Raw genomic sequence first — 16,786 nt, 5'->3', positions numbered from 1 at the left:
AACAAGAATAACACTGGGACCTCTCATAAGCATGTCCTTACTTTTTTCATTTTCCCTTGTGCTTGCAGCTGAGCTCTGCCTCATCTCTCTTACATCCGACACAGAACTTTTATCAGATGCAGGAGAATCAATCGGGCTTTCAATGAGAGTTCCCATTCCCCACACAACAGTCCTCTCTTTGATCCTCAGCATCTGGCAGGTGTGTTAATCTATGAATGCTGGATCCACATCTGCTTTTATTGGTACAGATCCAAAGTAATACTCACATTAAAGCACTAACCGAAGAAGTCAGTCAAAGTAAGGTAAGAAACTTCCTTGTTTTGCAACATATCAGACTTTACATTAAAAATAAAACAAAACAAAACAAAAAAGCACTGGACAAAGGTAGTACTTGCAAGCATACTATGGGGCCAAATTTCTGTACAACTATCAAAATCTGATACAGTTTTTACCACAGTCAGGTAGACAGAGCATAAGTAGAAGTGTGTTCAGCATAACGCAAAATCTGGAGACAGATGAAGAAAAGCAAGCAAGCGCCACAAGCAATTAAAATGTGCAAGGGTCATTTCTGGTATCTACATTCATAAATGCAAAATATAAGTGAATTTACATAAACGAAGGTTTCAAGATAGCTCTATTGAATATTCCTAACATTAGCACTCTGATTTGCTGTGGATATTTAAAAGGCACACAAATGTTCCTCTTTACATCATTTCAAGTAAAGTATGTCTTTGTGGATTTTGCAAGGGCTACACCACTGGCAGGCAGAAGTGGCATTTTACTCAGCTCAGAACAGACAGACTGATGATTTACCCACTTTCTGAAGAGGAGAAGGTTCTCACATTGCACGTGTTCAGTTCAGTAAGAACCACACTGAGTTTTTATCTCAATCCTTTATGAAATACCAGGAGGCTGAACAACAATTAATAAACAATCTAAGTGACAGTAACATGCTCTAGTAAGCCAAGGACTATCAAGGGCTAACAAGACCACTGCCACTTCACTCTGAAATATGTGATCCTGGAAATATAAGTATGTGGAATGTTAGAAACATGACAAAATGTACACAGTGAAAGTACCATCTGCTAGCAGCTGCAATCACTGTAAAAGTCACCAATGCTGCTCAACTCATAAGGGGCAGGGAAAGGGAGAAGGACACAACGCAATTGTAAATTTCAACCCAGGCTAGAATCACAGCTCCTCCTTCAGAGAGTTTGCAGTATGTGGATACCTCTATCACCGTACTTTGTACATGTAATCTCACTCTGCCTACATACCAAACTGACCAGATGTCATGTACATATGTTAGGCACAATATTGAGCCTACATTAACATACACTGCTTCTCCCTAGGCTTGTTTATTCAGCCTTGAGGCCATACTAATGCATGTACACAGCTTCTGGTTACAGCTGGTTTCCATCCAGACAGCTTGGATTACATGTTTGCACCTGCCAGCAAAACACTGGGTAGACAAATCTCCAGATGAAAAGTTGTTTTAGGTAGATACTGCCCCATCCGGTGCATCTAAAACAATGGAGAGAATGTGTCTTCATGTATATCACTGCCTTCTCAATACTTCTATAACAGTTCTAACTGAAATTTAAAAAATAAGGGTTTTTTTTCCCTATTCAATAGATTTTTTTTTCAAGTATATCTTGGCTACTTGCCTCAAGTTATCACTTTTTGATGTTTATAATGTGAACTACAAAAAAGTTCCAATTAAATCATAAAAGCACACTGTATTAGAAAGCTCAAAGAATTAATAACTCTGCAGCACTCACACTCTTACTAGAGAAGGAATAACCTTGCCAGAAAGAACTAAGTAATATAATCTGTTGTATTTTAATTAAGCTAATAATTTCCTTCTTGGTGTATTACTAATGCTAGGCAAGAAGAAAGAAGAGAAGCTATACAACATAAACCAAAAAAATGTTATCTTTACATATTTCCTAACTGCTCTACATTGGACTTTCAGGAAGACAGTATTTATTGTATGGCATATCAAAGAAAAATAAGCAAACTGCAGAATACTTCAGGTTTCTATCTTCAATGTCTAATTTCACTATCTTACCTCCACCATGAATAATTATATTTATAAATGATACAACTTAAATGGCTTGTTTTACTGCGTCATGTTAAGATTAAGTTCAATACATCAAAAGTTTCTTTTGACCACTTACCTCCTCGGCTGGCAAGGGCAGTACCATCATAAGAGAATGTCAAGCAGGAAGTATCAGTGCCTGTAGCATGGGCTTGCCTGCAGTGGAACTTTGTATGTACCTGTTTGTCAAACAAATAAAACATTACAGAAGTTTGCGTATTTCAAGATTAGAAAACAGTACACTTTGTGTGTTACTTCTAAAATTAAACCCCGTATTTTTAGCACTGATAGGAACTGAAGTTGTACCTTTCTATGGCCTTTAAAAAAAGTCATATACACTTTATATGGTCAGAATAGGCTTTCACAGTGTTTTAATGCAAAATTCAGTTTTTTTGTAGCATCAGAATAACTGAATAATTCCCACTAGCACTCGATAAAAGGTAGTTAGGTATAGTTAAGATAAAAACACATTTTAAGACTGTTCTTATCAGCCCCCTAAGCAGGCTCATTGCTTAAAAAAAAAAAAACATAACGAACAATGGAAAAAAACATACATACATACTTTGGAAAGAACTTAAAAGAAGGATTGGAAGAATTGACTTTAGCCAAATTCCAACCCTGCCAAAATTCATGGTTTATAGATTAGAATGAAGCTCAGATATGCTGAAGTTTGTGTTCCATTTACATGTAATAAAATTCAAGTTTTAAAATGATGTATGTTTGTTTATTTTCAAGTGTATTTCCCCAATAATCCTGGAGAAACATGAAAAATACTTTCAAAGTAACATCTTTTTCTTGTACAGCGCTGACTTTTTGTTTATTAAGTCACAACTAATTTTAATCCCTAAAAATGCTCTATTTTAAAATTGAAGAAATCTCCTGTGAAATCCCAAACTAAATTTTAATACATCTGCAAAATCCAGCTTTCTCATTTCCCAACCAAACCCAAAGGTCTTGGCTGAGATACCAAAATGCCTATCAGGCACATAATTGCTGGCTAACTCAAACATCACTTTATCTTAGTAATTTTATCTTTTATTTTCCATCACTGTTTGAAACTACACTGCACCATCTAAAAACCACCAAAATTGTCAGTGTCTGCTTAATCTTACAAAATGTCAGACAAGATGGTTCAGTGACATTTCAGACTGAAACACTCACTTAAAAAGTCATCCAAACTAGATCAAAATATAAGATCAAAAAATGTACTATAAGCATAATTACTGAAGTGCAAAAACCCTGAAAAACCCACTGTGTGTGATCCAACCCTGTAACTTGCACTTATAATTTAACTGTACTTAATTACTGTAATTTTGTATTGTATTTTGTTTTGTATTTTGTATTTGTTATGTACTGTAATTTTACAGTAGACGCAGAATGATGGACTGACAAGATGGTGCACCCAGGTAGAGAAGGCAGTGGTCTGGTCTGACTGCAGAGAAAACATGAAACTAATAGCAGGGGTAAGTTACACTGTGGCTAGCAGTCCAGTGAGATTGGACTAGTAACGAAGAAGAAAGAAGAACCCGGACAGGTTAGAACTGCACTGTTGAGAGGAATACAGAAAGAGATAACCAATGGAGAAAGGAGACAGCACAGCATCACAGAAGTCCAAAGGACCTAGCAGATGTTATGAGACACTACAAGAAAGTGGCCCACCATAAAGGAAAATGAGAATTCACTAAGCTAGCAGACATGAAGAGTATTTCAGTATATGGGGAAATTCTGAGATTGGATAAGGAGCCCAGAAAACCTCTGGGATAAAGCATACAACTTCTGAGGGTATAAATTGGAAGCACATGGGCATTTAGCAGTGAACGGGGAATAGGGCCAAAGAGGAAGGCAGAGATGAGGAGGAATCAAAATGGAAACAGAGACATGAAGAGAAAATGGAAGAAAGGGGAAAAGACAGAAAAAGAAACAAGCCAATTTGTGACAGTTAAATCTTTCTTTAACACTCAGGAAATTACATTTTTGCCATCTTTTCCTAACATAAAGCTAATTCATACAGGTTTAAACTGAAATATTCAAGAGTTGAACATTGCCTGGGTGACCATATCTCACCTTCTCACCCATCTGTAAGATGGGGAATAAATAATGTAAATAAATAAATAAATTTCTCTCACAGAAAGAAAGAAAGCAAGATACGAAGACAGGAAAACCTGGACATCCTTCATGTACCGCAATGATGAGTACAACAGCAAAGTACAGAGTAGTTTATATTTTCAGAGAGGGGTTTGAACAGTGTGCAATGTCAGACCTAGAACCACACACTGAACAGAAACAGGATAAAATACTGAGCAGCTGCCTAGTGATTACTATCCACTCTACACATTAACAGATAACTCATTACTAGAGAATAAAATGGAGACTGTGATCACACAATGTAAACTCACAGCGAGACTGATTTCAGTTTCCTTGGGATTCCCCAGTTATTTATCTTCTAATTTTTGACTGTAACTTACTAAGGCTCCTTCAATGTCCTACTTTGTATGTAAGAGACCTACGCTGGTAAAGTAATTAATGTTGTTTACCCATACAAATATCTGTTCTGAATTTGGTCCAAAACATAGAGAATCTATGTGTTATGACACTAATAATGATGGAAAGCTTATTTGGTGTGCAGATTTAGTTCAGTTTTGAGAGAAGACATATAAGGCATTAATTCCACAAATGACACTTTAACAAACAACGGAGAACTCCAAATATAAAACATACAGTTCTTTCAGTATTTACAGATGGAATGTAATAGCCTATGTTTAACCAAAGCACTTGTTTTGTAATTAGGGTCTCTTCTAGCCAATTGCACATGTACTGGAGAAAACTCTATGGACAGATTGCAATTACAAAAACTGTAAGACTTTTTTGGAGGTGTTAATAAGTACCAGGAAACATATTTTTTTGCGTGGAGTTGAGAAAAATTTACACATATGTTGTAACATAGAGGAGAAACTGTGAATTATTTATTAGAAAATAAATTTTCTGTAGCGTTTGTTAAACATTAACAAGCAATTAAAATGATGTATTTTCTGTCTAAGAAATACCATAGATGTTTGCAAAAACATGATAAATGATTAATAACCACACCTAAAATGTGACAGAAAGATTACAAAATACTATTTAGCTATTTCAAATAAATTGTAAAAAGTTTAGTTTAGGCTCCACAACATATGTCAACCTGTGACAATGTCACACTGACACATGCATGTTAAAATAACATCCTGTTTTTCATTTTGCTGCCCAATTTCACAGCAAGTTCTTGTATGAAATAAAGCAACTAACCAAAGCTTTTTCTTTGAGTCTTACTAGTATGTAAACGTATGTATTTATACAAGATAAATACATAAAGTACTCTCTCCCTCCCATCACATAATGTTTCAGGAGTATTTTATCTCCCTACTTCACTGGTCTCAGGTCAAAGGTGCTGATTTTTTTTTTTTTTTTAAAGGTAAATTTATGAATCCACTGATCAAAAAGAAACTGTTTCTTCAGGGAAATAATGGCTCACTTGAAACTTGTCACTCAACATGCAGTCTTTTCAGTGAAGTACCTACACTTCAACTAAATTAGTAACAATACAGATATCAAAGACTCAGACATTATTTGCCTCTTTATTAGACAAAAAAAAAGTGAAATCAAGAGAACAAATTTAGCTCAACTCTCTCCAGCTTTCATACTTTTGGCATTCACATGAAGCAAGTCTCATCCTAAAAAAAGATGGTGAGATTGCATCAGCAATTTTGTCTTTAAAAATGAATTCACTCAGTTAACCACTGAAAAGACCATTTTCCTAACTTTGAGCTCTGCAAGCCTGCCTTTCATATATTATTCTGCAAGGGAATATAACCCTGAATTGTAATACTAAATTAAATATTTTAAAATGATTGAAGGTTGCTCTGAAAATGACAGAAGGTTGAACACGAAGTTTTTACGTACACTGGCAAATGTTCATTACAGTTTTCAAAGAAAATAATGTGTTTGGCCTCTGGCCTTTTAACATATTTAACAGACGTCTAATCTTGCTAACAAATCATAAGCAAAAAAATTATCAGAATGTTTCTTGCTGGAAAGACATGAAAAAACAAAACTAATGTACACATTTCATAAGTTTGATTCAGGAAGGGAAAGAGAACACTGAAACACTAGGTAAAAATGTGAAGACAACAAGGGCAAAATATATCCACATTTCTCCTTTCTTTTTGTGGCAGAGATATCCACTGCTTCTGAGTACTACTGATGTGCACCACAAAATTTGACACATCAATTCTTATTTCTTTTTTTGAAGGCTAATCTATTTCAGCTACATATATATATATTCCACTCTCTATTCTTCAGCAATAAATTGTCTTCTGCAACTTGTTTGAAAGCCTCCAGCAATGCAAACAAACACCTTCTAGCTTTATATTAGCACATATATCTTTGTTAAGGAATTATGGCTGGCTGGACTGGTGTGCAACATGAAATGACAGGCAGAAGCACATGTGAGAAAGGAGGCAGCTGAATGCATTTGAAAGTAAGATTGTAAAAAAAACCTAGGATAACAGTTAAACTTGATAATTCTCAAAGATCGAATGAAAATCAGAAAACAAAAGGGAACTGAGGAGGGACTGGACAAAAGACAAGAAGACAGAAAGACAGACAGACAGAAAGAAACAAAGAAAGCAAGCAAGAAAGACTGAAACACAGACAGAAAGACAACATGACCAGTGCATCAATAATGAATATCCTTTAAACAAAAAATCTGGGAAGACTCATGATGGGCAATATGGGAAGCAAAGACACACAAAGTGTTCATCACAAATTAATAACATACAGAGATGCATGGTTAGAGCTCTGTGTCGCACAAACTGTTCCTCACCGGAAACACTAATAAGACCCTGTGAGCTCCATGAAAAGCAGAAGACAGAAATGAGTCATTTTGTTCACCTCATCCAGACCTCATCTATGAGAAATACAATAATAGGCTTAAGCAATAAATTGTTTGAACTTCCCACATTGTTTCATGGATATAATATTTCATAGTGTGCCAACACTTTCCCAAGATTGCATGCCCTCTCCCCACACTTTTCTCTTTCCTCAATGGAATGGTGGTGTTGCAGCAAAGAAATTTTTCTTCCATCTTGCTTCCTAGTGTCTTCAGGATATTTTTAAGTGCAGAGGTAGTAAATAAAGTTAGGTACTGAAGAAAGTGAGATCTGCAAAGTTGCAACATGTTTTTGGATCATCACAGTAATCTTCTTTTACTATAATGTTAATAAATTTTCTCATTATTACTGCAAAGGCAGTCAACTCTGCAACAACAATCCTGTCTAGAATAAAGAAAACACTGCCCCAAACTAATTGCACCATTAGCAACATACAATATTCTTTTTTTTCAGCACATGGAAGGTGTATTCTGAACAAGGAAGCTCATTCCCAGAGAGGCCTCTCATGCTTGCTTACAAGCTGTTCCCTCTGTTTCACACCAATGAATGCTGGACACATGAAAAAAGCTAGATATCAGGATACACCCTGATTTCTAATGTGAGTCAGGAAAGCAGGACTAGCTTGGCAAAGCAATCATAAAGGCAAATCATGCATGGCTGAAGTTTAAACAACTGATTTAAACAGACTAAGGTACTTCAGCAATATAAATTAACTTACACTAACAATAATCATTGCAAAATCTACGGTTTTTAATAAAAGCATAAAAGCATTCCTATTACCATTAGTCAGCTTTAGAGCAACAAAAGCATAAGCTATTAAGCTGGGGGAAAGAAAAGCCACCACCACAACCACCAACAAACCCGAAACCTTCTTGTTAGTATCAGCTGAGAGAAGCTGTTTGTGCTTGTGTTGAAAGTGACTGTAACAGGGATGCAGTGTCAGAGCTGTGACCACAACTGACAAGACAGACAGGTTCCCCTTACCCTGTTTGTCCATTCCTGCTAATCAATGCACAAACGCTTATTCACTTTGCTCTCAATTACTACTCAGAAAAGAAATTTCACTGTACTTTCCAGATTTATTGTATCACTTACAAATTACCAGATATTCATATGTCAGCTAAATTCAGGAATTCCCCATTTTTTTCCCTGAGTAGGTAGTTACAGGCTATAATCTGATCTTTTTCATAAGACTCTGTAAACATGATCCTAGGGCTTTCAATTTATCTGACAGCTCTTCAATACCACTTTCCATGGTGTAGAAATGGATGCTGTTTCAGTAATGACCATATTGATGCAAAACAAGATTAACTGGTGAAATCTAGTGAAATCTGAGGTTTTAGCATTTATGCAATTATACTCTTATACGATTTGATCTTCTCTGTGATCTTTGAACTCAGTGACATTTTCATGTATCACCAGAAAATCTAAAACTCTCCTTCCCTTCTCTCGATCCTAATTAACCAATTATGAATATGGTAACCTAACTTTGTTTGCAATAAGCAGAACATCTAACTGGCAATTGCATTTAGCTGTCCTGCATCAATTACATTCTCATCTGTTGCAACAAGAGGAGGGCTGATATTTGAGGGGGGATGCAAGTTTTGGGAATTTCTTTGTTTTATCTCACATGCTTAGTTAACATCTATTCCATATAGAAGATTTGTAATCAGAGTCGCAATTAGTAAACAGAAGGGAGAATTGGCTTTCCTTTCTTTTTTTAGTATTATGTAGGTTTCTTCATGTACTGTGAGGAAAAACATACGTTATCATTCTCTCACCATTAGCATCCTTAAAATTTATCACAAGGAATGAATCCTTCTGGGTTTTTTCATCCTAGCCTCCCTGTTCCATTTCAAGCACAATACTTCACACTTGTGTTTAACAGCTTCTCCATTAGCAGTGGCATCTTCAGAGCGTAGCGAGATATGTGAACTGCTGTTTGTGAAAATCGTATCTCAAAAATCTTATTTGTACAACCCACTTTTCATCAAATAGCTGAGTGGTTTTTTTTTCCACTGATCATTTACAAACTTTAAACTTTTCATATAATACAACTTTCTCCTTCATTGTCATTTCTTGTCAATCTTATCCAAATTCCTTCCTGACTCTCAACAGACTTATCTCTGACAAAGCCAATAAAGATATCCCATCATCATTTTCATCAGCCTTTGAAGAAGTATCTATTTTATATTTCTCTTATTCATCCTTTTTTTTTTTTTTTTTTAATCTCCTGTACACCATCAACATGTTCACTCCATTCTTCACTGTTTCCTCTGGTGTTTGATTCTCTTTCTTCCACTTTCGCTGGCTATTTGCCATCATTTCGTTCCTTTGGTCTCTGAACTTCTATCTCTATATAGTGTATTTTGAGAAACACTGTTTAAAACCACGGTTACGAATATTTTCCTGTTATTAAACCATCTTCCAGCAAAAGGTCTTTATTCTGTATCTGCTGAACATTCTAGTTCATCTTGATATCACCCTATGAATGTTTAACTGGTAAATCAAATTCAGTACGTTGAAAGAAAAGCTGTTCCTGAATACTATTATCTCTCGGCTACCATATGCTTGTGGCTACCACATCTTTCCACATTCCTCTGGAAGATTTAACCTATTCTTATAATTCATCGTATGAAAAATGTTGTTACACGCATCACAATGTGTCAGCTTCTTTCTGTCACATACTTGAAAGCGTGCTACAATGAATCCAATCAATAACTTGCTGGCAGTACTATTACTTGGACTTCTTTGCCCTCTTTGCTATTTTTGAATCCATTTCCTTGATGGATTTCTTTACTTTAGGTGCACTATCAGTTCCTTTTCTCTTATTTAACAGCTGTGTTTTTCCAGTGACTTAAATATATATTTTGCCAACAAAAATAATTACATATCTTAATCTTCAAGCACATCTCATCTGTGTTTTTCTCACATAAACTTAAAACCAACAAAATCACCACTTCTCTGCTTTCCATAACATACATGGAAACTCTTATTTATAAAGAAAAGGGATGCGAGTGGCAACTGAGTTTGCATACTGCCTTTATTTTGCTTCTTGGAGTAGGCCTCATATGAACTTGACAACAAAGGGTTTGTTTTCTAACTCGTCTTTATTTGTTTAGGAACACTTGTTTTATATGCACAGACAGACAGCAGCACACAGAGCCCTGCCTCACACTACTAATCTCAATGCAACAGCCAAAGAATAACAGTGGACTGTTTAAGTATAGAAAACATTCATATATCCCTCTCAACTCCTATCCTATTTAGCACCCTGCTTCCACATACAGAATATGAAATCAACAGGGGATATACACATTTTGCCAATTGAAAAAGCAATGCATGGCAATGAGATGCTTTCTGCTGACTAAAAAAGGTGTCCCTACTTACTCAGAGTTTCTGAAAAATCACTCAGGCTCTTGAAGGTGGTTTTGAGTATAAACCAGTTCTCCCAATATGAGGGCAGGAAGGTATGTGCAGTAATTTTGATTTTCCAAGCCCTGTTGAAGCTGAGCGACTCTAAAGATCTCAGCAGCGTATTCTAGTGACCTCTTGGCCACAAAATGTTCTCCAGAATAGATCCTGAACAGACCTGAGAAGGACTACAGGGGAGGAGAACGAAACAAGCTACTGAGCTACGATATGTTGCAATTTCTAGGCTTTTACTAGGGTATCTGCTGATTAGACATTTGGCTGGCATGTCTGGATCTCCTGTTGTCCATACAAAACATTGACCGTGATTATTCAACGAACTGGATTTTTTTCAGGATATTTTGATTTTATCTTTGAATTAGCACAGTACTTTTTAGTTTGGCCATCCTATCCCAACCTTAATTCAACATATCACACCAAAAAAATAAGTATAAATTAAGTTTTAGCACTTAATACAGGTAACAGCTTTGAGCACGAAGTCAAGTCTTGCAGGTGCACAGAAAAAAATTAAATATAAAGACATTTTTTCAAAATCTTACACATCACTGAACCCAAATTAAAATTACATACATTGAATAATTTGTTGAGTACTCTCTTCAAGTTACTAGAGATCAGAATGATTATACAAATTCATAAAATTTATTAAGTTGGGTCTTTATTACAAACTTGCACGCACACCTAGACACATAAAGACATGGTGTGTACACATGTACACAGAAAGGTGTGATATCTCTCTCTATATATAGGTAGTCATATCCAACTCCAAATCTAATTCTCTATCTCATAAGAAATTTAGAATTTTACACAAGAAAGACAGCTGTTCCATGGATGTATCTGATTTCAGTCTGTGCAGTATCACTATAGCCATATATGAAAACACAGCTGGATAATGCTCAACCTATTTCACCACCTTCTCTACTGTTTAACATTAACATCTGTTGAAAACTAACTTTATGAATTAGGAAGATTGTGACAAAAATCTTTTTAATTTTTTTTTTCCTCATAAGATATTTTACATATTTATAAAGAAAGCTTTAAGATTTTAGTTGTGAGATTTATACCTACAGTTCAAAGTAACTTGTACGCTTAAGGCTGTCTTGCAAAAAGTATATTAAAATACTTCGCCTTTTGTATCGTTTGTATAATTTTGTAATTGTTGCTAAGAGATGATACAGGGATCTCCCACATCTTCTCATCTGTAATTTATGTGAACACAACATATGGATTTTCTACAAATGCTACGTAAAATCTTTAGTTACAGTTAACTAGACTTACAATAAGCGTTAATGAACTGAGAGTGGGCTGTAGTTTATTATGGCCAGTTCTTTAAGCATGTTTAAAAGTGTAACCTCGCAACAGTGCACCTTTTAAGAGACACAGACACAAAACAATCTTCATGTGGAAATAATTTGTTCTTACTCAGACTTTGTCTAGTTCAAGTGATAAATTACACTGGTATTACTGATATTACACTGTTACGGTTTAACGGAGTAGCAGCTCAGTATCACACAGCCATTTGCTAGTTCCTTCACAGATGATTGTTAAGTGTGAGAACATGCTGATTGAGATAATGACAATTTAATAATAAGAAGAAATATAAAAAAGTGATGCTTATCACCAGCTGACTGACACCCAGCCAGTGCCTAAGCAGCAGCAGCACCCTTGTCCAACTCACTCAGCTTTACTGCTGAGCATGATGTCGTGTGGTATGAGATGTCCCCTTGTAATTTTGGGTCAGCTGTCCTGATTCTGTCCAATCCAAGCCTCTTACTGGCAGTGTGAGAAGCTGAAGCAACCTTGGTAATTAATGCTGTCATTGCTTAGCAACTACTAAAACATCGGTATGTGATCAACTTAAATGCACCATACTAGCAAGTAGGAAAGAAATTAACTGTTTTCAAACAGACAAAAGCAATGTTTCATTACGATTTATCTTTTCAAATTTCTCAGTTCCTAACATATTAGTGGAGAATATTTTGAATTGAAACTATAACTTCTTAATGATATGTACCTGAGCATATTTCAAAATAATTCATGTCTATGTTCTAGGTAACTCAAGAAAAAAAAAAAAAAAAAACAAATGACTTCTACCTGTTCTTTTGGATAAATAAAGTTTTTCTAAACTGAAGGTATGAAAATATTACACACAAACACCAGACTACATTAAACTATGAGTTTCTTAGTCCAGAATTGAATGTTCGTTAGTGATCAACTACATAGACAAACATTGCAATTCCACAACTGTTTGATTATCTTTTTTAATATAGCAAAGAAGAAAACTTTGCAAAAGTTCTAAATTGATGAGATGAAGTCTGCAATAAATACATTCAAGTATGAAATTGGAAGAAAGTGAAGAGCTCGTAAATTAATCCAAGAGATAAAGTAAGTATATGCAGACAGATAACATGTAACCTTCACACCACAGATTCTGATCTCTTTCACAGATAGGAGACGTTTCCTACTTTTTTGTTCTTAAATAAATCGATTCCATCAAGTTGAAATAGTTTTACTTTCGTAAGTGTTTTTAAGAATGGGAATTTTAAGCTCTAATAAAACAAACTTAATGACTCTGAGTTGCACAGAAATATACTTTTTATTGCTTTTGTGAAATTCATATTATAAACCTGCTTTTCACAACCCTCAAGAAATAGTGACATACTATATATAAACCACAATGAGAAACATTTGGACACTAAACTAGCTTCCTATTAAACACAGCCACAAAAGAATGTCCTTAATTTAGTAACCCTATCAGGTTCTAGATCAATTACATGTTCAGCTTGCTTGAGAAATGCATGTCCTACTGTACCAAAAAGACACTTCCTTGGTAAGCCTGACAACTCCAGAACTCACTTCTGATCAGAATAACACACAGCATTCTGTACTTTTAGTTTTTTGCCTTTACATGTATGAAGCATCCTTTTATCATTAAGTTACAGAAAAGAAATGCAGATAGGACAGTATTCTATAAAATAACAGAAACTAGTTTATGCAGGCTCTTCTGTTTGTGTTTGGAGATTATTAATTTTTGGTTAATATCAATAACACTACAATAACACCACAATTAATAAACCCAATCATGTACCCATAATGCCTACTCTTGTTCTAAATTCATCCTTTTTTTTTTTAATTAATGTAATCCATACAGTAATTCCTCTAACCAGTAAAAAGAAAGATACCACAGAATCACAGAATGGCCAGGGTTGGAAGGGACCTCAAGGATCATGAATCTCCAACCCCCTGCCACAGGCAGGGCCATCAACCTCCACATTCAATACTCAACCAGGCTGCCCAGGGCCCCATCCAGTCTGGCCTTGAACACCTCCAGGGACGGGGCGTCCACAGCCTCTCTGGGCAGCCTGTACCAGCACTCAGCACTCTCTCTGTACATAACTTCCCCCTGACATCCAACCTCAATCTTCCCTCCATCAGCTTCAAACCATTTCCCCTTGTCCTGCTGTTATCTACCTTTTCAAAGAGTTGACTCCCCTCCTGTTTGTAGGCTCCCTAATTTAAGTATTGAAAGGCTGCAATGAGGTCACCCCAGATCTTGAAGACAGGTAGGAATTACTCTGCTGCTTCTAATTTATAATGCTAATGGGCCTATCCTGCAGCCCAGCATCTTTTTATTTATTATATTCTGAGACCTTTATCTCTCCCTCTTTATTACCTTATATGTTCTTCCAAAAAGATATTTTATAAGCACTCAAACAGAGCTTTTCAGTCCATGAAAATGGTGGGCGACTTCAGACATGTCTGTGAAGATTTTGAGTACAGTAGGATGGATTCATACCTTCATTATAAAATGGAAGAACTTGAAAGTCACTGCATTAATGTCCTTCCTATATGCAGAAGCAGGTTAAAGTTGGTGATAGTCAAAGAGAAATGGGGAACAATTGTTGAAGGATTCTTTGTTAGTGGAAAGCTGTCTTTAGCTTTAGCATCCAAACATTTGAATGTTTGAAATAATTTGAAATGCAATCATTATTGTTTCTTAAGAAAAAAAAGCAATAAGAAGCCAGTAAGGCTTACTACGTAATATTATGTATGTCTTAAACTCCTTCGTGCTTAAAAGATATTGCACTGCACAAGCAGTTCTTCATCAGGAATATGTAGCTCTTTTTAACAAGATTAAAGAAAATAGATCTTCTAAATGAACTAATTGCCTGCATTTGCAGATGGGACTTATTTCCCTCCCTCAACTTAAAACCATTTCCCTGTGTCCTGCTGTTATCTACCCTTTCAAAGAGTTGATTCCCTTCCTGTTCATAGGCTCCCTAATTTATTGTTTCAGGAAGGCTAACAGGTAGCTTAATGACAACCTTATTAAGGTTAAAATGATCAAGAAAGAAAATACTTCCATAGCATCTTGTTTGGACCACCTATGCTTCAGTGACATGGCTATCTTGTCCCTATAGGTATATATAAGATAGACATAATCCTTTTCTTCTCTAACAACACACGAATCTGAAGTAGAATCCTTCATGTTTTTTTCATTAGGATTTGTCAGACTTTATGATTTAGAATTGTCCTTCATCAATTGAGCAAACATTTAGATAGTTCTTAACTATAAACTGTTTACTGCATAAGAAAGAAATGCACTTAGAAATACAACAGGACACATTTTATCTTAGCATATGACTGTCAGATTCTTTACTGCAACTAGTTTCAGGGTAAAGATAGTGATGTACTGACTAAACCAGGTGTATACAAAAAGGAATAATATATGAATCTGTTAATATTTGCTGCTGGCAAGCTTGTGCATGATTTCCAGTTTCTGGAGCAGAGGTCTGGCACATATACATATGGAATGAAAGGGTGGGATATTATGGATATGGAAAACTTAAGGTAAGTTTGAAAGGGAAATATAGTATATTTGGATATCTTTCATCTCATATTTACACAAGAAATTTCCAGATGTAGCCAGACTACCCTCTTCAAAGCATGAAACCCGTTAAACAGCTGAGGGAAACTGGAAGATTTGCCTGATGTTTTGCTGCAATACTAATTTTTAACAAATCTAAGAATTGTCTCTTTGTTTTTATTAAATATTCCATTTCACTGAGATATTTCTAATGTTGTGGAAGACCTGCTATAAACGTAAAAATTATAGGTCAGCAAAACCAAAACAAAACATCTAAGTAGAAAAGTGAATAGTCTATGGTGAATAAATTCTAGCTGGTGTGAAAAGAGCATAATCCTGGAATGATGTAAACCATCAGATGCCAAAGACGCATTACAATCTCTGGCTAAGAGAAACTGTAACTGAATAAGTATAAGCACAGTAATAAAGCTTTTTACTAGATGTATACCAGACGTGCATTTCAAGAGTTTAGTATTGAGAGCTATGCCTCTGTCACTATAAGAGAAAAGCACTCTGCAACTGTGCAATGATGCAAAGCAAGGGCATAAATCCCCTCAAAGGATTTTCCAATTAACGGAGAAAATATTTACAGCAAGTCTCAGACCTTACTACTAGCCTTCATTACTCTGTCTGGAAACATGAGCTGTAAAATTCATCAAGAAAAGCAAAATAAAGCTTAGAAAAAAAAAAAAATCCAAATTCCCAATCCAAAACAAAAGGATCGCCATAAGTACCCAAAAAGTATCTCACATGATCTGTTACCTACATCTGCATTTTTAGTTGAACAGCATTTCTTCAAAAGGCTCCATTATTTTAAAAACCCTAACTTAAAAGTTCTCTGCAGTTACTGCCTGCTACAAAACTAAGCGTTACTAAAACCATTTCAAAGCAACCAATTGCTAAATATAGAAATGTATTTATCTTCCATTTATAAATCATGCAATTATTTCGAAAATGCTTTTAACATGACTATTGGTAATTAAAAAAGGTGCAGAGCTTACATCTGCTTAACTTCAGACACACTGCAACACTCCACTTTTTCTCCCTTTATTTTTTGTTGATCAGGTGGTTCTACTGTGTGTGGAAAGCTGGTTATTAAGAATAGCACTTGATCACACGACTTTTGCGGATAATTATTTGGGCAGCCTATTAGTACAGTGTTGAATTTCATTTATTACTGTGCATTTTAAGTTCTATAGAATCACTTTGAGCATTAAATAACTAGCTTAAAAGTGAACAAAAATAAATAAATTATTTTAGAAATTCCAAATCAAACTAAGGTTTTAAAACCAGGAAAAGGAAAACAGAGGCAAAGGAATAGTTCAGTAGTTGCAGACCCCTGCTTGAAGCAGGAAATAGCTTAAGTAGAATGGAGAAAAGCACAGTGCTAAGGCTTTTATGAAATAAGAAAGTTACAAAATTGAAAGACAAAAAGGAAGAAATTAAACACTAGCTGCAGTAAAA

The 16,786-nt window shown here is 35.4% G+C and overlaps 1 protein-coding gene across 1 annotated transcript in view; it reads right to left on the bottom strand.

Moving 5' to 3' along the window:
• The window catches only part of WDR70 (WD repeat domain 70), a 139,331-nt gene that overhangs the window by 37,548 nt on the left and 84,997 nt on the right, over window positions 1-16,786 (bottom strand). Inside the window, exon 11 of the mRNA XM_010725350.3 lies at window positions 2,181-2,280. Coding sequence (XP_010723652.1) covers window positions 2,181-2,280 — 100 coding nt within the window. The remainder of the gene's footprint in view (window positions 1-2,180; window positions 2,281-16,786) is intronic.

The sequence above is a fragment of the Meleagris gallopavo genome, chromosome Z (genome assembly GCF_000146605.3).
Source record: "Meleagris gallopavo isolate NT-WF06-2002-E0010 breed Aviagen turkey brand Nicholas breeding stock chromosome Z, Turkey_5.1, whole genome shotgun sequence".
NCBI lineage: Eukaryota > Metazoa > Chordata > Aves > Galliformes > Phasianidae > Meleagris > Meleagris gallopavo.
This window is presented reverse-complemented; position numbering and strand designations above follow the sequence as displayed.